Source organism: Gadus morhua, chromosome 8, assembly GCF_902167405.1.
Source record: "Gadus morhua chromosome 8, gadMor3.0, whole genome shotgun sequence".
In the NCBI taxonomy this organism is placed as follows: Eukaryota; Metazoa; Chordata; class Actinopteri; order Gadiformes; family Gadidae; genus Gadus; species Gadus morhua.
The window spans coordinates 14,478,691-14,499,877 of NC_044055.1; the positions used below are offsets into that span (position 1 = coordinate 14,478,691).

General features: G+C 42.6%; 2 protein-coding genes across 3 annotated transcripts; one reads left to right on the forward strand and one right to left on the reverse strand.

Moving 5' to 3' along the window:
- Positions 1-8,243: 8,243 nt before the first annotated feature.
- On the forward strand, positions 8,244-12,445 carry LOC115549193 (LIM/homeobox protein Lhx8). 2 transcript variants are annotated; one of them, XM_030364248.1, is made up of 9 exons: positions 8,245-8,352; positions 8,718-8,805; positions 8,999-9,154; positions 9,354-9,475; positions 9,913-10,133; positions 10,712-10,818; positions 11,098-11,193; positions 11,349-11,514; positions 11,714-12,445. In XM_030364248.1, the coding sequence occupies exons 2-9, from the start codon at positions 8,740-8,742 to the stop codon at positions 11,776-11,778; spliced, it is 999 nt and encodes a 332-aa protein (XP_030220108.1). In that variant the 5' UTR covers positions 8,245-8,352; positions 8,718-8,739; the 3' UTR covers positions 11,779-12,445. The 2 variants fall into 2 exon arrangements, with proteins under 2 accessions (XP_030220107.1, XP_030220108.1); XM_030364247.1 differs by lacking the exon at positions 11,714-12,445 and having other exon boundaries at positions 8,244-8,352; positions 11,349-11,669.
- Positions 12,446-13,259: 814 nt separating this feature from the next.
- On the reverse strand, positions 13,260-21,110 carry bpnt2 (3'(2'), 5'-bisphosphate nucleotidase 2). Its single transcript, XM_030364246.1, has 9 exons — positions 20,894-21,110; positions 20,461-20,796; positions 19,670-19,742; positions 19,359-19,505; positions 18,643-18,802; positions 17,989-18,084; positions 16,677-16,838; positions 15,813-15,950; positions 13,260-15,427 (listed from the first exon to the last, which is right to left on the reverse strand). Exons 2-9 carry the CDS (start codon positions 20,598-20,600, stop codon positions 15,285-15,287), a joined length of 1,059 nt encoding a protein of 352 aa, XP_030220106.1. The 5' UTR covers positions 20,601-20,796; positions 20,894-21,110; the 3' UTR covers positions 13,260-15,284.
- Positions 21,111-21,187: the final 77 nt, after the last annotated feature.

The following is a 21,187-nucleotide window of genomic DNA, read 5'->3' on the forward strand; positions in this document are numbered from 1 at the left end:
GATGACCGAAAGGAGATTGCGGGTGCAAGCGGCCGAGATGAGTTTTCTCAGAAGGGTGGCTGGCGTCTCCCTTAGGGATAGGGTGAGAAGCTCAGCCATCCGTGAGGAACTCGGATTAGAGCCGCTGCTCCTTTACTTAGAAAGGAGTCAGCTGAGGTGGTTCGGGCATCTGGTAAGGATGCCCACTGGGCGCCTCCCTTGAGAGGTGTTTCAGCCACGTCCAGTGGGGAGGAGAACTCGGGGAAGACCCAGGACTAGGTGGAGAGATTATATCTCAACACTGGCCTGGGAACGCCTCGGGATCCCCCCGTCAGAGCTGGTCAATGTGGCCCGGGAAAGGGAAGTCTGGGGCCCCCTGCTTGAGCTGCTCCCCCCGCGACCCGACCCCGGATAAGCGGATGAAGATGAGATGAGATGAGATGATAATAATCTTATCATAAAACTATCATGAACACCGCTATATAGGCCTACCATATAGAAATAGCTGTCAAGTCATCGGTATAGATTTAACTATGTTAAAGTTTAACACAGAACATAGAGCATTTTGTATGAAGTTCAGGGATCACGCAATAATTCATGAACCCTAATTTGCAGAAATGCTTAATCTCATCTTGTGTTTGTCATGAAGAGAAATTTGAGATCGTGAGAAATTAATAGGAATCATTTCCACAATTATCCAGGGACTATCGGAACATATTTTACTTTTCCAGCCTAGAATGCAGGTTTAGAACTCGGTTGTGTAACCATTTAGAACAATTGATTGTTGAGTTGCTACAAGTGTATCAAAGTGTATTTTAAATGCTTAAACACATGCACACACACACACTGACCCATGCCCGCACGCACACACACACACACACACACACACACACACACACACACACACACACACACACACACACACACACACACACACACACACACACACACACACACACACACACACACACAAACACCCTACCGGTATTTACCACTCAATTGCAGCAGTGCAGTTTACTAATAAAGAAATTTGAATGCTTGAATACTGGAATAACACAATAAAGGAATTACCCTAAAAGAAAACATAATTCCAAGGTCCAGTTACTATAGTGACCATGACCGCATATTGCTAATTCGCTATAAAATACCCGGCGCTCTATGTTGATGTAGCGCCCAAACGGCGGCCAACCGGACGTTTACCTCCATTACCACGCTTTGTTTACCAAGCGCGACAGCCCAGAATAACCTGTCACTCAGCGTGCGCTATTCAAGCGTTTCCTCCAATAGCGTGACTTGGACACGCCGGAGTGGGCGGGCTGTGACTTAAAACAGGATAGAACGAGGAAAACAAGATGTGACAGAAATGAACGTTTCACAAAGGACAGGAAACAGGGAGACACGTCAAAGAAAACGGGAGGGAGAGATAGCAGGAACGATATGGGGGAGGAGGAGGAGGAGGAGGAGGAGGAGGAGGAGGAGGAGGAGGAGGAGGAGGAGGAGGAGGAAGAGGAGGAGGAGGAGAGGGAAGGGAGGGAGAGAGGGAGATGAAGAAGTAAGGCGACAGGGAAATAGGAAGGGAAAACGAAAGCAAGGGTTGGAGAATGAATAGACAGGAAGGAAACTGGCGACAGAGAAGGAAGAAGAAAGAGACAGACAGGGGGGGAGAGAGACTGAGAAAAAGTGACAGGGTGAGGGATAAAGAGTGAAAGGAAAGAGAAGAAAGAAAGAAAGAAAGAAAGAAAGAAAGAAAGAAAGAAAGAAAGAAAGAAAGAAAGAAAGAAAAAAAGAAAGAAAGAAAGAAAGAAAGAAAGAACGAACGAAAGAACGAAAGAACGAAAGAAAGAAGATAAAAAAATAGTTTGGAAGCTGCCCTTAGTTGTCCTTCAATTTTGGGGTACTGTATTGTTAGTTATGGTCAAGATATTAGTAGATAAAGAACAGTGCGTCACTGGCAGAACGATGAAAGTTTTCTTATAACAGCTGGGACTCAAAGGACTCCGAGTCCCCTTCATAACAAAGTGGTCCCTGGCAGACACAGGGTTGGAGCTTCATCCGGGGTTGGGGAAAAACGAATAACATCAATGGTGAAAATAAATAATGCAACATTAACTTAATGTTAAGTAATTTTGAGCGATATAAAGTTACACTATTCAGTATTCACTGTCTATACTGCTCTTAATAACCTGTCTCTGTACTGTCTAACCCCTACCTGCTCGTTAAATACCTGTCTCTGTACTGTCTAACCCCTACCTGCTCGTTAAAGACCTGTCTCTGTACTGTCTAAGCCCTACCTGCTCGTTAAAGACCTGTCTCTGTACTGTCTAATAATAATAATAATAATAATAATAATGATTAATTTTATTTATAACGCACATTATATCAATTCAATGATCTCAAACTGCTACAATGCACATTAAAAGAAAAGAGAAAGAAGAAAAATGCAACAAAAATAAATAAATAAATAAATTGCCTAACCCCTACCAGCTCCTTTATGACCTGTCTCTGTATGATAGAGTATTTTCTTTGTTAAAATTAGAAGCGTTTACTTCAGTTTACTTCTAAATTGTACCAAATGGCTTTCCCAGCTCTATACTTTTAAAGTGTAGCAAATCTTTATACTTTTAAACTTGCTTTATCACAATACGGAGCTGCAGATCTGTGGACCACAGCACACCATTCCGTTTTGTTAGTAACAAGCAAAAAGTGTGATGCATACATATTTCATGTTCGGCTGGTTGGCAAACAAACAGTGAACCAACTTGGATGACCCCCTCACACAAACACACACAAAACGTTCTGTACTATGTTTCTTCTAATGAGCTTTCATCATCAGGGGATCATTTCTTACATTCCGATACAATAAATACCAGAAAGCTTGTTGAGTCCCCTTAAAAAAGTAATGTTCCTCAGACAGAACCTTTGTGGAAATATTACATTACAGCGGTCTTTAGTCATCTTGCTGCGCACATGAAAGACCCGTATCCATTATTCATGCTTGAATATTTCAGTGCCACATTTCAAAGAGCCCGTAGTTAAGGTTTGGTCTGTTTTGTAACAAAAGCACTTGCAAGATCTCTGGGCTTTTGACAGAAAATGTAAATCTGGGATGAAGGCTAGCACGCTAGCTAGCCTCCTGAGGAGATGGGAGGGGTTGGTTTAAGCACACTTGAGGGTTGGGGGTTTGAAACACCATACTGACTGTAACCAAAGCATAAAACCCATAGAGGATAATTAATGGAACCTCACAAAACTACGACAGGCTTGTGGCAAGCAAAACAGAGAGAACAAAACATAACGCTCAAGAAAAAATATCAATTCATATTAAGTAAAATTAGAATTATATACAGGGATGCATAAACATAAAATCATAATGGCTTGAACTTTAAAAAATAATTATAACAAATACTTTGAAAAATTAAATTACATTTTATGGGCATTCAATTATATATTATTATTTAAATTATCTATCAAATGTATTGGACATTTAGAGAGCAGTTTCAATGCATTGTGAGATGCATGACCTTCATACAGTGATCTTCCTGCAGCAAGACACATGTAATACGACCCTGGAATATTACTATTGACCATTTAGTCATTTAGCAGAAACTTTAATCAAAAGGACGTACAGGAGCAGGTCGCGGTATGTTATCTTGCTCTACGAGAAACAGGCCCACTGAGGCGCACTGGGGACATGGGGGTTCAAACCCATTTGCTTCCATCTGGGAGTACCACACCCTAACCACGACTGATGTATGTAGCGTATGCAATTTGTAATTTCTATTAAAAAGAGCCATGAATACATTTCATCAGTGAAGATGGAAGTACTTTTTCAGGATTTACATTGTGCAATGTAATGTGCAATTGACTTCTAGTGCAGCATCACGCCGACTCGGTACTGCACTAGAAGTCTTCTAATGACAATACTGACCATTTCTAAATTACACGAAACCCTAGCCTCCTGATGTCATATCCTGTCGTATCACTGCAAACTTCAGCATCCAGGACGTCCCTTGCGTTGCCAAGTGAAGCAGAGCTCGTCTGTCATTGGTCCTCGGGCCGATTCGGACCAGATGTTGCCCTCCTCTGATTCCACCCCTCCTCTGCCCCCTTCTCCTTATTTGGGTCGGGGTGATCGGGGGCCAAGGCTTTGTGTGAAAGGGAAGCCAAGACGACGACGTATGACCAAAGCATATATGCATTCTCTACTATAGACTTCAATGGACAAATGACTAAAACATGGATTATTCAATTAATTGTCTCCTTAAGCCATTAGTCCCAGCTTTGTGTCCTAGCTATTCATCCTAGATATGTGGCTTAGCTATCTGTCCTGGCTATCTTTCCTGGGAAAGCGTCATGGCATCTTCCCTCTTCCCTCTGTATCCGTCCTAGGTATGTGGAGTCTGAAGCTGTTAGGAGGCCCATGTACTAACAAATAGACACACACACACACACACACACATGCGTACACAAGCACACACACGTACACACATAGACACACACATAGGCATACACACATACACGTACACAAACACACACACGTACACACATAGATACACACATAGCAACACACACATTCTCACACACACACACACACACACACACACACACACACACACACACACACACACACACACACACACACACACACACACACACACACACGATCTAAAGCTATCATGTTCCTGAGTCATCTTATCAATATACATGCTTGGATGCACTCGTACGTGCACACGCATTGACACGCAAAACAGACAATATAATACAGTAAATAGACTGTAGGATTCTGTGACTAAGCTTCAAGAAAACTGGATTCTTGATGTTTTGGGATGTTGTGGTGGTTTTGGTTAGGACAGGAAACCAAGCCCATTGACAAACATGGCCAGCGCTCACGAAACATGACATCATATGAAACAGTTGGTGCCTTCATAACAGTCGGAGTGTCCGGGAATTTCGGAGGTTGGAACCTTAAGATCGGAGGAAAACGCCTTGGACACTCTGTTAAATCGGAGATATCTCTCGGAACTTCGTGCGGAAGTAGAGCAACCCGAGCATCTGAGTTGACGTCACAACAATGGCTGCCCATTTCATGGATAGACTAAAGTGAACTTGCAGCAAGCACTAAGAGGCGAACCTAACACACATTCTAACATTTGCATTAGGCCTAAGATACATTATAACTTACAATTATGAACATCAACTGATGAATTCTCCCTCATGTTCAACCATCGCAAGCAGTTGTAATAACTGATTCATCTGATTCAGCTAAGAATCGCAAAGAGGTCCCTGCGGGCCTCCATACTTGTTGTTATTATGAAGTCTAGTCTCACGAACAATCTGTTGTCCCGTTTTATGTCATAGCCTACGAACGTTTCCTGAACACTCTTATTTCGGAAGAAGGGAAGGTTTACGCAAAGACACGCAAGAGCTGCCGAACCTCCGAGCTGCTTTGAAGGCGGCAAGTGAACCCGCGAGAGATGCAATATCTGATTGGTAGATAGTCAGATCAAGAAACAGCTTGAAAAATGTAGTTTTATGTGTTATGTCCGATCACAATGTGTCCATTAATTAAATAATTAATTAACGGTCACAAGCAATATAATCCTTATAAGGTTTTTGCCAAGAATTCCTTTTCATTTTGATCAACTAATCAATTCAAAGATCTCTCACCTCATATTTATTCATATTTTTTTCAATATACTACATACATCTAATCAACCAATCAAATCATGCAAACGGGTGATTAAGTTTCATAATGAACAGCATTCAATAAAATTGTCAGGTGACTGAATGAGCAGGTGCCAACTGATACAAGTCCTCTCCAGAGCCCACACTCAGACATCTTGAAGTTGCTGAAATTACGGGTAACCATTTTAATCTCTTCTTGTGGCTGAATAAATTTAGGTTATTCACCTGTTGAAGAGAGAACAGCTGATTGGCTGGCCCTTTTGTCTGTCTCAGCTGTAGCACCTCCCACTATAGGCCATTGTGCACCTACCCTGGCAACCCTGCAGTATGGTTTGAATGTGGTAGACGCTGCAGTCTCAAGTGTAAGTGTTGTCTATTGGTTAATCCCACTCACACCTGGTGATATAATAGGGGACCTTTAAATGCTTAAACTCTCACAAGAGGACTGGATTAAGGTTTTGTAATCGGTTAGTTCTGCCATAGCGGGTTTTTGGAAAGAAGTAGATCTGAAGCGTACCATTTGGGGTTTTGACAAGAACAATGACAAAGATCATGATTCATTTGAATTATTCACTATTTATTTCCTTGAGGAGCAAAGTGTGTGCCATCACCCTTAAAGCTGCAATAGGCAACTTGAAGAAACCAGCCAGAGTAAACTCGATTTTGAAAGTATCCAACCCCCAAAAAAACACCCTTCCCTTCAGTTATCCCTCCAAATCTTAAAGCACATTACTTGCTCGCTTTAGCAATGGGTTTGTCTTGCCTTGTGGAAAACTCCGGTCATGCGCAATGAGTGCACAGGCAGGTAACCAGGTATACAGACAGACAGGCAATCCAATTATTTTATTCATGGCGAATGAAATGTTTGGAAGGGCTTGCAGCCAGGAAAAGAATTTAACCAAATATAACAAGAAACCAGTCAGTGTAACAAATGTAAGAAAAACATGTGTACAATTGATTTGGTATTCTTAACTTTTATTATTACTTGGCTCTAATCGTTACATTCACATCTAAATCGTTTTGTGAGTCTTGTATAGATCATGTAAATTTGTTTGGCAGTCTTGAAATCCAAGTATAGAAGAAACAAATTTGTTATGCAGGTAGAACTATATTTTACAGACTGGAATAGCAATATATTATATGCATTATATGCATTATTTAAAATTGTATACAAATGTTAATAATACTAAGGGGAGGCAATATTATGACAAAAACGATCAAATCAATCCTAAATAGACATTTTTCTTTTTCAGCTGACTTTTATTAATTTCCTTTTGAGAACCTACTCTTGGGAGAGCTCTCAACTCCTTTAGACTGAGTGCTGACCCATGTAGATCTCGTTGTTCCTCAGTCCGATAACTCTCCCCCATAAGATTTAATAATAGCGATACTATAAAGCTGTAAACCGAATCCAAGATTCCAATTAGCAATAAATAGGAACAAATATTAAACTGTTTTTTTTTTCGATCATAACTATTGAAAATATTTTAAAAACAATTGAATATACAATATATTTATTTAAAATGGATATGGAAAATGGAAACATAATTATCTAGACCTACATTTCATGTATGCTGAAACATCGAATCACCCACCTGACATAAAAGGAATAGGCCTTTTTGTTTTGTTTAATTGTAATTTAACTATCAATCGTAAATATATATAATTATATATATATATATTTATGTATTAAAAAAAGCACCATACAAATTCACAAACGCTTCAAGTGTGTGCCTATAGGCTTCTAATTATATGAAACATTAGGCTTTAAGGACAGGGTAAACAAGTTCGTTAGGCAGTATATGCCTAGGACCCACATCATTTTAAAGAATGATTTAAGTCATTAAGCTCTTTAAATAACATCAAGGAGGGTTGAAGTGGTGGGTGGGAGGGGCTGACAAGAAGGCGCACTTGGCCTGGAGGTATTAAACCAAAATAAAACGGAAAGGCGACTCCAGAACTTGTGATGAGGTTTTGCCCATCGAACACTTTTTATTCACCTTCTACGATTTCAACTGTTGGACTATTTGCCTTCGGGTTGAGAGCAGGCTATGGATTGACCTGAGGAGACTTAATGAGGACTGTTCAGTTGGTGAGTAATGAGGCTAAAGTATTAATGCAAACAAAAACATTTGGCAATCAGAACAAAGGACAACAGGAAGCCAAGTGTCCTTGACAGCGTTCTTGTGATTTAATCCATATTTGTTTGGCCACTTTAATGCAAGGCTAAACGCATTTACTATAGGCCCGAATGCGGTCAAATTATTTAAGAATAGAAAAAACCTAGGAAAAGAAAACATCAAAGACAACGTTATAGAGCTGAATGATTGCTGTAAATTGTTGACTGGCATTAATTCAAACTATCTTGAAATTTGTTGAGACCAATTACATTCCCAATACGTTATTGCAAACCGTTTTAAAAAAGCCCCTCAGACTCCATGACGTCAAAACGGAACTACAAAATAAAGACATATTTATAAGATCAACGGCAGGTGATTGTGATCGATGACAGGTGAGCGTGTGCGACCGAGGACCGTGTGCGCGTGGCTCTGAGTAATCAGCCCGAACGAGCTACAGCTGTGAGCGCCTGTAGGGAGGGTGAAATGATACTAACGGCGTTATAGAATATCTGGAGACATTAAACCACAAACACTGCTCCCACATTAAAGGACAGGTGTCAGTGAAATTGTAAGTAAAGTTGAAGTTTTCTTGGCCTCGCTGAGGTCTATCTAATTGTCGTTCTTTACGCCTCTCTATTGATGTGAAACATCTCAGAATTTACGGTCTTCAACAAAAACCTAAAACGGTTTGGTCGTGCATGGTGTATAGGCTACAGAATAGCGTACGAAAAAGCAGTTAATTTTGCCTTTTCTTTTTATTATATATAGGCCTAGCTATAGCCTATAACCGTCACCTGTCAAAATGTCGGATAAGGCCTACAGTAAAATGGCATTATCATCGCACGTCGGTTCAGCAGACGACAGCTGATCCCTGACAACACGACGCATGTCAGGGATCCGTTGGTTGGAGACATGGCTTTGTTTTGTCTCTAGAAGTCTGGCTGATCGTGTCACCATGTCGGAGGGAGAGCGGCTTCTGACCGACGTCTTCCCGAACCTTCAGGGGGAAACCAACGACTTTGTAAGTCTTAGGACGTCCTGAGACCGTGTGTGTGTGTGTGTGTGTGTGTGTGTGTGTGTGTGTGTGTGTGTGTGTGTGTGTGTGTGTGTGTGTGTGTGTGTGTGTGTGTGTGTGTGTGTGAAAATAGTCCTATGTCGTTATAAAGAATAAATTGCCATAAATGATCTCCTGCACTTGACCTGACCTTTGTCAGGGCTCCTCCGGGCCTGATGATCTTTTTGAGGAGGAGGACTCGTATTCTCCTTCCTCCCTCATCTCCTCCTCCTCGCGACCCACCGTGAGCTCCGTGCAGTCGGACACCCTGTGCACCTCCTGCGGCCTGGAGATCGTGGACAGATACCTCCTGAAGGTCAGCCCGGACCCATATAGGCAATTCAAAAACAACCAAAATATGTTTTAATTCGTTTTTTTGTAAAGCAAACTCTATAAGGAAAATGAACTCCACATTTAAGCAGTTTTGAAAGCTGATTTACTCATAACGGTGCATTCATAATTGGCATCCTTTTTTAAAAAAATTGATTTGACTTCATGGATGTTGTTGTCGATAGGTGAACAACTTGTGCTGGCACGGTCGCTGCCTCGCGTGCAGCGTCTGCCAGACGGCGCTGGGACGGCACGTAAGCTGCTACATCAAAGACAAGCAGATCTTCTGCAAACTCGACTACTTCAGGTATGTAAAGATCGAAGGCATTCAAAGACGGAAGCATAGCCTAGAAATTTCAATAGGGGACGTAAAATAAATAATGTGCCCTTTTATCATGTAAAAAAAATAATGAGAAATGATTCTGACTGGACATTTGATCTCGTCTCGAATAAGGACTTATTGTGTAGCTCTTAATGGGTAGTAAAAGATAGGCAATGCATTATCACAAATGGAATCAAAAAGTGAGTTATATGGCTTAATGGATAGGCCGACAATATTTCCCTCAAATTGAGACAATAAAAATTACAAATCACAATAAAATAAACATAATTTGCTACTTTTTGTAATATATTAATAAATAATAATAATGCTTAATTTAATTAAACGACCTAAATGCATTTGACTGGTCTCTCTTTAACTGCGCTATTTTGTAAAAAAGATTTAACAATGATGCTCTTCTGCAGGAGGTATGGTACGCGCTGCGCGCGCTGCGGCCGCAACATGCACTCAAACGACTGGGTGCGCCAGGCACGCGGTCGGACCTTCCACATTGCGTGCTTCTCCTGCCACTCGTGCAAGCGGCAGCTGTCCACCGGAGAGGAGTTCGGCTTGGTGGAAGACCGCGTACTCTGCCGTCCGCATTACGACAGCATGATGGAGAACATTAAGCGCACGCAGGAAAGCAGTGAGTGGACCGGACGCTTATCAATGCAGTCGCGTGTGAGCAACAATTCACTGAAGTGGAAGACCATATCACCAGATTTCCCCAATGCAATAAACCCGTTATAGCGATAGCTATATGGGAAAATACAGGTGTTAACGCTTTTGGTAGACCCACTTAGGCCTATAAATGTACCTTTATACGACCAATTCTGGAGGCACTGTTTTTGTGATGTCAGATCTTGAATGTTTTATTTTTCCTAACTATTTTCTCTTTTCTGTAGCTCATGCTGATTGTGGTAAAAAGAAAACACCTTCTATAACACCTTCACATGTTGTTTATTTCCTTTTTAAAATTAGTTTATTTTATTTGTTAATATATATATAAAGCTACAACAAAAACGAACTTTAACTAAAATAAAATCAACAATGGCAAATAATGGATAGTCATTTTGACGTGGAGACGCTTTAAGGTGCAGGAGGTGGGAAACACCGGCAATCAAAGCTGGGAGAGGAACCATTTGAGTCACTGTGCCCAGGCCCCCTGTAGGCCCATTTGGTCAGTGCTTTAATCAGCCGGCCTCTCTGTTATCTGTCACTCAGACAAAGTCCAAGTGGAGGAAACTGAGCCTTCAGACCAAGACGTCAGCAGTTCAAAATCCAAGCCCAACAAGAGAGCCAGGACCAGCTTCACTGCCGACCAGCTACAGGTATACTGCCTATTAAGATAGCCACGTTGAGACGGGAAACCGAGCAATCACGATGGAAGTGAAGTGCATATTTGAGCTAAAAGGCCTGTATTATACCATCAGGTGTGGTGATGTTAATTAGCCATTATAACATATGCATGACAGACGGATCAGCCTACCAGCTTACCCTAGTTGACTGTACCATAGGCTGATCCGTCCATAATACATCTGGCTGGACATGCCCAAACGTTGGGTTAAAATGGGGTCCTTTGTAAGGTGAGGTTACTGTATTTTCTGTAGATAATGCAGGGCCAGTTTGCGAACGACAACAACCCAGACGCCCAGACGTTGCAGATCCTAGCCGAGAGAACCGGGCTGAGCCGCAGGGTTATACAGGTATGCAGAATTCACTGTATGTCCATTTGGATAATTAATAAATCTGTTTCTCCACAAAGGAATATGCTAAGCCAACGCCTCTAGTGTTGACTAAATATGTGGTGGGCACCAGGTAGCTCCTCAGTAATATGTACCTTCACCTACACACACTACAGGTGTGGTTCCAGAACTGCCGTGCCCGCCAAAAGAAACATGTGTACCCAAACCTGGACCCGTCTACGGTCATGACACTGATTCCTTCTGGTCAGCTGACACCACCCCTGGATAACCTGCAATACTCGTCCTACATCACTTCTGACCCCACCATGACTTACATGAACAGTAAGTCCCTCACTGACGCCATTCAATTCAGGTCTTTATTGGATTTATTATGTCTTGATTCTGTAACAAAGAATATTTTTTTTATGGATATTCCAAAAACTTTCCAAACCAAATAAAATCGATTTTTGGGGCCAGAAGAACGGGTCGTACAAGAATAATTGTATGCATGATTTTCAATTGTGTCTTTTCTATTTAACAGTTGACTCTCCACCCACACTGCTGTTCAGGCAAATGACCTCCCATTCAATGACAAACTGCCAGTGAGCCACGCCTCAGCTCTGACTGGCCATTGGTCGACCACTTCCAAGGGCTGACTCCAATTGATTGATGGCTAACCATGTCTGTTACATGTCTGTAAATGAGAAATGGTTGCAGGGGCTATACCACTTTATGGAATTTGATGTCAATTAATTTATTTGAAGAAAAAAATGTTCAAGCACTTTGTTTGTAATGCACACAAAATGTATTAATTGTTTTTGTCAATGGGTTCTATTATTTTATTTAACATTATGTAAATGTTAATTATGTTGATAAACATAAGATTTATTTTAAGAATCTGACTTAAGTGACCTTCAAAACACTTTAATATGAGAAAAAAAAGTAAGCTGTCAAGTTTGAAGAGCTGGTTTAATGAACTATCAACCTATGGCCTTTGTGACATCGATTTCTTGTTTTGTTTTCTGTTTTTGTTTTATTGCCAAGTTGGAAGGCGTGTGTCTGGATCGCTCTGCGATATCTTTGGTTTATAACTCTTGATTATGCAAGACAAGGGGCTGCCCATTTATTGCTGCAAATAAATTAAGATCTTGCACATAATGATGACCTTGTGGCCATCCCCTGGTTGTTTTCTGTTCCATGGTAAGGCTAAATATGATGTCGAGCAGGAATCAAAATAGTGCAAGGGGCGGAGTTGCATCTTATTTTCTGTTTTGATATTCTACTGAAAAAAATAAATAATAATTCTCGCTAAATGGGTGTATCGTCAAAAAAAAGGTTTTTTCTACTGCTTGTAGTTTGTTTGCCAAATTTACCTACAGCCTCATTGTTTGAAACGAATAGGAAACAAATGAAAAAGACCCGGCTCACAAAGATGACCTTGTCCACAGACTTGTGAGAATATATCGCTCTCGCTCCTATAGTTGCCTCAAGGGGCAACATTTACATCAACTATCTATTGATACCCTAGTGACCTACTGAAGTTTGACCAACAGTGATAAATACAAGAAAATAACCTAATATCCACAGTTGATCAGTGAGATGTCTTACTCCTGACGTATCCCCAATAAGAACACAGTGAGTTGTATAAAAGCGTCTGCTGAATGACTGAACACAGTACCATTGTGTTCCAACTGCCCGCTGCTGAAGCCTGGCCCGGGGTTAATGGTGACGGACAATGAACACCGCTAATGTCACCGTGCAAGAATACGGTATGTTTTTATTGGAAACTCACAATCAAAGGCATTGAGTCACGAGCTGAGGGGCAGGCAGGATAACGCCACCACCTGTCCAACAGACGTCACTGCTTCCTGAATTCACCATCAACTTGGGGCGGTGCGTGTTTGAAATGTGATACTCAGTTTTGTATTTTTACAGTTATTTCTTATACTAAAGTAAAGATAACGCAGTCCTCTTATAAGTAAATGGTATGTATGAAGAGAACCGTAGCTACTAGCATGTGACCATTAACAATTTAATGATCGATCTCGACCCCAAAAGTCATTATAAATTATTATTTTTGCCTATTATCTCCATGTAATTGTTTATAAATGGAATAAAATATTTCATACAGATTTTTGATCACGCATTACACTCACACAAAATAAATGCGTTTCATCACTCGTTATCACACAATTCCACAATATAACACCAGTACCGTGTCTGGAATCGAAAAGTCATGATCACAGAAGAAGGAAGGTCCATTTGGAGGAGCAGTTCCAAGTTCCACACACTCCATCGCCGTGACAACACTCACAGGCAGGTCATGGTACCGATCCAATCGAGCCTGGAGTTCCAGACGGAAATGAATGAAAAGCCCAGAGGAAGGAAGCCATCGAGACGAAGATCCTCCCGAGTGTGTGTGCGTCCATCCAGGTGGGCCACAGACACTCCACAGGCCCTGGTTCCTCCATACACTAGCGACCCAGGATAGCACACAGCATGAAAATGGTGATGTCCGTGGATCAGGAGGGGGGGGGGGGGGGGGGGGGGTCATTTTAGACGAGCTGGGGCATGGCTCATCAACCACACTGGGTCACCGTTAAAGCCAATGACCCCCAGGTGAGACCAACGAGGATGTGACCGAGTACAGCGCAAGAGACAAGGGTTAACACAACATCCCTCACGCGTCCCAATATAAAATCACAGAGCGGGTGAAGAGCTGTAGCCAGACCTTCTGACCCGTACTCCACAAGCACTCTGGACTTCAGGCCTAGGTCTCTCCATGCTTGTACAAAAGGCACTCGTAAGAAAAACTTGGGTCAAAAACACAGAACATTAACAGCAGAGGAAAATTCTACAAAAACTAGTTTTACAAAGTAAAAGTCGTACCATGTTTTTGAGTTATCGCCTTTCGATACTTAGTTTTTTTCACAGAAACAACTGTACATCTAATTTGTGCTTATTTGTTTGTACTAAATTAGCAAATCCAGACAGAAACAACTTTTTATTATATAGTATAGATAACTACTGTGTTATCTATACTGAATCGGACCACCGGATATCAACCATATCAGCTAGCAGTCCTCCTTGCTAGCTTATGGACTTCCATCTCCAGACCCATTTTGCAACACAAATAATGTACAGAAAACAGGGCATATGATGTTAATCAGTAGCAAGATGGCTTAAGTCTTCAGAACTAGGTTGATTGCAGTGGGCCATTACGACTCATGAGATGGATTATTAAACAGAAACCATCACCAGCTTTTTTCTAACATAAAGCAGTTATTCGCTTACATTATAAAAAAGCAGAGGCGAACACCCTTTAACAACTAACAATTCTTGCGTCATTCAATACATTTTGAAGTTAAGCACTTAAGTACTTGCATGTAGAATCATAAATTTAACAGGCAGTGACCATTTGGCCTTATTCACCTAGTGACCATATTGATAGGGAAGGGACCAAGATGACAAGCTGGCCGCTAGGTGAATAAGTTCCATTTTACCAGGAGCAGTAGGACAGTTGGTAGATAAAACCAGTGAAATTGCCCGTTGCTAGGACCATACATTGACATGAACACTTTTTATAATCACATGTAAAAGAATCATGCATGATCATGATCTAAACTCAATGTAGAACGGAACAATGCCATTGTTTATTCTTGCTTTGATGCATTTTTCTGGTTTCAAATAGCTTCAAGCAAGGTATTCCTCAGTATCATGTCTGCCAAGAAAACGCGAATGACCGGAAATACGAGGATATGACATAGAGATGGGTTTATAGGGAAGGGTGTGTATTGAAAGTGTTATCTAGACAGGGGGATAACACCAGCTACACAACCTTTCAGGCCCGGCCAGGGATCAAACCAAACCCGCAAAGACGAGTAACGGCAACAATGTGTTTCACGTTTCCCCGTAATCCCGATGTCAGGTGAAATCTGATTTAGCGAGCTGGTTTACGAGGACGTCCCTGTGTCTCTGATGGTTTCTGGCATGGTTGTGCTCCATATTGCTACCGTAGCCACTACGCTACTTAACAGGTCCGGTTTCTTTTGTGTGTCTTTGTACAACGATGAGATGCGTTTAAATGTCTCGGCTCACGGCTTCCGGGTACATCAGTGCTTCTCGGGGACCCAGTTTGGCAGCTTCTCCAGGAGAGCCTTGTGGTCCAGGCCAACGGTGGCCACCAGGCCACCGCTGTTTCCCTCGCTGCCGCTGTAGTCGATGACTTCCCCCTTGAGCGTAGTCATCTTGCCCCCTGAACACATGACCAGAGACACAACGGCTCACCATCAGAACCACAAAGTCTTGTACTGCTGGGTAAAGCCCCGGCGAGTCACATACAAGGGATTTAGCTGTTTAAGGTTTTTCGACGCTAACGGGGTAAAAGTGCACCAGAATAAAACGATTAATAGAGACAAATTCCCTGGTGGATTGACTCTCGGATGGGTGCTCTTGGAAGGGAGCAATGGAGTTTAGAGCTGCCATAGAAAGTTAGCATTGAGTATTACTGAGGGTTTGAGTAGTTGTACTGGTGCCAGAACTAGTAAGCATTCTATCAAATGGGACACAGCCATAGTGCATAGTGTCGTGGTTTCTACTAATGGCAAAGAAAAACCTGCATCCGATTATGGCGTCATTACCCAGAGCTTCTACCAGGGCGGCGCCAGCGCAGATGTCCCACTTCTTGATGAAGGTCACATGGATGTAGACATCAGCCTGGTCTGAAGTGGCGGCCGTGTCATGAGGGAGGGGCTCCACAAGGGACAGGACCTTGTAGCCTGAGAGACAGCAAACCGAAAGCACACACCACACACACACACACACACACACACACACACACACACACACACACACACACACACACACACACACACACACACACACACACACACACACACACACACACACACACACACTACAAAATCAGAATAGGGCTTGTACATCAGATTGCATCATGGGATATTTGTGGCTATTCTTGTGATGGGGTACTGTAAAATCCTAAATCAACGTACATGTCACCTAACCTTGGTAAATCTGAGCTTTTTTCGGCCACGCCTTGCATGAGAAACTCGTGGCATTTTCAAGCGCTTAAGTTCTCCCCATAGTGACACATAATTTCCCGACAGTCCTCTGCTCCTGAACTTCCGAAAAGGAGGCGGTCATTGCGGTGTGAGGTCACACTGAACAAGACCGATACATATACATGAGTTAAATCAAGTCTCTCTGAATGAGTATTACATCTCCCTCTCCCCCTTTTAGAATCTTCATTCGGCTCTTCAAACATTTACACATCCTGTTGAGCGCTATGTAAAACTGACGTGTCTATGATGTTTACTCACACAAACCGGAGACACCAGTGACCATGTTTGATGTTCTTTGATGATATACATTTAATATCTAATAGCAGGCCCTTTAATCCCAAGTATCTTAATGTCAATGCTAGCCAGCATTCCCATCTATATTTTGAACATCAGTAGAAGTTGGGCCCCGCAGCAGATACTCACCGGCTCCGCCTGCTGGTGTAATGGTGGTGGTGTTCCCGAAGGCGTCCTGAATGAAGCTCTTCACCTTCCCTGCGTGCGAGCGCGACACGATCACCTTGGGTGAGCTGCTGATGTAGGAGGTCCGCGCACGTACGTTGGTGCCATGGCCCACAAACGCCCAGGCTGGGGTCACCCATCAGGGGGTCACGGGGATGCATAGGAAAGAGGAAGGAAGGGATGGATTGATCAATTGATAGAGAGAGAGGGACAGATGCAAATACAGATGCATTGACAGACCAATGCAAAGACACACATTGGCAAAGACAGGCTGATGCAAAGACAGGTTCACTATCTTTTCCTGGACCTGTTAAGATCGACTCTAACTCCATGGGTGTGAGAGATTGTAAAACAAAGCATAAATTACAATCCCTTATTACACGGGTCTTTTCAACGTTCCGTTCACTTGCATGGGCACTTCACAACTTCCGGCGGTCAATTATTTTTTGATAATTCATTGGCAATGGATGAATAATGACCGCTGTCAAGGTAAACAAAATTACTTTTTTCCTTTTGTAACACTCCGCACGTAGTCCGGTAACTTGTCAATGTAATAAGCGGGATATGTATCAACCCAAGCGCTGTCGGTTGCTAAGCGACGACGTCAACGTCTTGGGCAGACTATTTCTCTGCTGATTAATGCTATGAATGATGGTAACAAATACATTCTAAATAAATTGTTTCGTTTTGGCAAGTAGCCGTGTAATAAGCGGGATAATGTATAGAACTTTGCCGGTCATTATCGTAAAATAAGCCCCTTCATGGTGAAGCAAGTCACCTCCGCTGCGCGTCGGTGTCCTGTTCGCCCTGTCGGGGCTTATTTTCTCGATAATGACCGGCGTTCTATACATTATCCCTTACATAGTGTAGGTTAATAACTACCGGGAGCTGCTATTTTGACATACATACCCCCTGAGGATTTTAATTGTAATTGTATACAGAAACAAGCTGACATACATTCATGCGCTTGACACTGGTGACAACTTGCGGCTCTGACAGACTTAACATTTTAAACATTAACAACATGTGTAACATGACTTGTACCATGTGTCACTAACACACAGCCAAGCACGCATGACCCCTCAATTTGCTGGTGTTTTTTTCTCCCCACAATACAATTAAATCCTGAACCCATTCTACTCATCCTCCCCCACACAGCAAGCATTTAGAGCGAGAATGCCTCTAGGCGATTAAGGCCAATTGGTTACTCCACATATGGAGGAATTGAGCTCTAGCCGGTTATGAATGAAAGTCGAATCAAAGGAACATTGATTACCGGTGTCTCCGGTGAAGGGCTTATGTATGACTCCAATGACCGGTTTACCGTCCACCGCCACACACACCATGGTGGTGACGTACTGGGACAGGTTCTCTACAGAGAGCGAGAGACATTGAGAGAGAGAGAGAGAGAGAGAGAGAGAGACAGAGAGAGGTGAGGGCGAGATCAAGAAAGGCAGGGGGGGTGATTCAGAACAGGGATGAAAGGGTTTGGTTTTATGGTGAGGAAACACAAAGACATGAATATTGGGTATAAGCGGTGAGGTTGTGGCATTTCATCCAAATAAAGTCAACACTCTGGAGACTGGAACAACAGGCACAAGACTGGAACAGACAAAATAGCCCACAAGCAACAAGGATACAATCTTAAACCTAGAATGCAATTGTTGTGTCTCTTGGCACCTAAGTACTTAACACGACTAGTAGCTAAGAATGGTTGGGCTGTAGCCAGACCAGTTTAGCTCATCGCTTAGCTTGCCCGTTTGTCAACAGTATGATGAAAAAGTATAAACTTAGAAACGTACACGATTCAAGATCTGCACACTCTGCTCCTCATCCCTCTCTACTGTCCTTTGGGTCGGAGTGAACTTTAGACGTGATTAAGTTGTTAAGTAGCAAGAAGTCCATTAACCAATCAGTGCACCGGACCTACCGGTGTACTCCTGTGTGGCGTCCAGGGGGTCGATCCACACGGTGACCGTGTGAGCAGGAACCTCATGCCCCTCGGGGACCTTCTCCAGGATGTCAGACGGGATGTCCCTGTTCCAGACCTCGTCCTCACCCACGGAACTGTCGTGCTCCTCGCTGTTCACCTGCACAGGACACACGGACACACACACACACGTACACACACACACACACACACACACACACACGCACACTTTATATTACGGAGCCTAGGGCTTGGGATTTGCGTGGTTGGCATTGCTGACACAAGAGAATTTGACACACCTTACCTCTATGTAGATTCCTTTAAACAAATTATGTCCCATCGGGAATGTAAAGATAGGTAAGCAGGTTAATGAAAGAATGCTATTTTTCCCACTTAACTTGTCTAACCTGAATGGTGAAGCTACTCTGCACTTCACTCCAGTTTATCCACAAGAAATGTATTTGTGAGGAACGTGGAATTATGCCATGGGACATAGGCAATGTACATGGGAATATTTAAAAAACAGTCAGTATATTTATACAAATGTACGTTGCTTGCGGAGGCAGGATCGTGCAGTAGTGGCTAGGCTGTTCAGCCTGCTTCTCGATGAAATGCTGTATTCACTGAATGTCCCTTTTAATCACAGCTTTGGCCACGTGACTTAATGTAGACATTTCCACATGTGTTATCCGTGTTTCCCATCGCGCTGCATGTACCTTGAGCGCTGGGTAGGTGTTCTTCATCAGGTAGAACATCTTCTTGTGGGACCTGAGGTCACCCAGCGTCATTAATTCACTGGCTCCCTCTTTGGTCTTGCCCTTTGTCCTCTCGTCCAGGGTGTTCTCCTCTCTGACCTTCTTCACCTAGGGCGGGTCAAAAGATTAAAATACAAAATGAAGATTTTTTTTAATTTACGGTTTGGGAGAAGGAACTAATCTTTCACAGAGAAGTGTGTGATTTGGACCCATCAGAGAAAATTGGGGCATTGCCTTTAACACTGGGAAACATAACTATTAATAGTTCTCACCTCTTTGCCTCCCTGCACCGCCGCTTCCACAGACAATGCAAGCAGATCCCTCAGATCCACGTTGCTTCCCTGCCTGCACTCAGAGACATCAGAGAGGACCCATTGAAGTGAGAAAACAAGATATTCTGATACGCATGGCATGATTTGCAATGACATCTCAGCCGGAAATCTCCCTAATGTGTCCCATTTAATTCCCGTCAAATCTGAATGATTGATTCACACAACATTCTCGAGTTTGAATAGAGTTATCCATCTCGAAGTGACAAAATGAAGCGTGAAATAACTTTTAATTGAATTTATTACCATGCTGCTATTGTAAAGCCCACATATCACTTTTGTATCTCTCCTCAGAATCATTATCATTACATACAAATAGAAGAATAAGTTCCCTCACCAAATACTGATAATGAAAACAGTACGTTCATTATTACACTTTAATTGAGAACATGTGCAATGCCCTCTAAATATTATTTACGACAATATATACGTTTTTCCTTTTTACACATAAATTCCGTCAACGTACACTTCCAGCGAGACAGCAACACCTGGGCATCATGCAGATGACACGTCACCCCATACCTCAAGCAACAGTATCACCAGTGAAAACTACGTTCAGTTTTACACTATAATTGATAACATATACCATGCCCTCTACAGATTGATTTTTCGTTAGTCACATTATTTATAACATAATGGTGATGCCATTGGTTAGAGGGCCCCCCCTAGGGCCCCAAGAATAGTCACTGAGGGTAACGACGTAGTGTTAGAGACTATAAATCCCAACGACTGACCTGAAAGCAGCCACCCGGTTGGAGATGACTCCAGCATACAGATGGTAGATCACTCCGACTCCCAGGAGGCAGAAGATGGCCACACCGAGAGGCGACAGGCGGATTCCCATCGGTGCCATTGTATCGTGTGTCTCTACCATCTATTGTCGCCCATTTAACCCTTACACAGTCCCTACAAACTGATGTACCTGTTTCCAATAGCACAAACTAGAGAGGGTTTGGATCGCTAACTCGCACGATACCCTTCCAGGACACACATTTCCCAGCAATGCCTTCTTGTTCATGCACAACCGTACACAACACAGGGGTTTGAAGTATATCCAAGAAAAAGGGGATCTGTGGAAGAAACAAGAGATGGTAAATTGAGCTTGTCTGCTAGCCAGTTTAGCAGTCTGACATTGTCAAGAGATTTGTCAAACAAAATTAAGCTAACCAAACAAAACGATACGCGAGTGTCGTTGCTATTCGTGCTGTCATCCCGCTGCTACAGGTATATTTCAAGCACCAGGTGATCTGTTAACTCCTCCAGGTACAGTGCCTGAACGGGTTTTTCATATTAATGTGAAGAATACTGAACCATTGAACAATCACATCTCTGTCATTTTCTCTATACGTTTACAATGGGCGGGGCTGACGGGTGTACGTCATCGAGTGCGTGTTTCTCTTCCGGGGTTACCGCCAACGTCGACGGAGAGCAGTCTTCTTTTGAATTAGTTTATGTTTTAAT

Excerpts from the sequence above, each read along its gene's own strand:
- LOC115549193 (XM_030364247.1), top strand. The coding sequence starts at position 8,740 with ATGTCGGAGGGAGAGCGGCTTCTGACCGACGTCTTCCCGAACCTTCAG. Across the intron at positions 9,155-9,353 it reads TGGACAGATACCTCCTGAAG|GTGAACAACTTGTGCTGGCA; the intron begins GTCAGCCCGGAC and ends TGTTGTCGATAG. Across the intron at positions 11,194-11,348 it reads TGAGCCGCAGGGTTATACAG|GTGTGGTTCCAGAACTGCCG; the intron begins GTATGCAGAATT and ends CACACACTACAG.
- bpnt2 (XM_030364246.1), bottom strand. The coding sequence starts at position 20,600 with ATGGTAGAGACACACGATACAATGGCACCGATGGGAATCCGCCTGTCG. Across the intron at positions 19,743-20,460 it reads AACCGGGTGGCTGCTTTCAG|GCAGGGAAGCAACGTGGATC; the intron begins GTCAGTCGTTGG and ends CTCTGAGTGCAG. Across the intron at positions 15,428-15,812 it reads CGCCCTGGTAGAAGCTCTGG|GGGGCAAGATGACTACGCTC; the intron begins GTAATGACGCCA and ends TCATGTGTTCAG.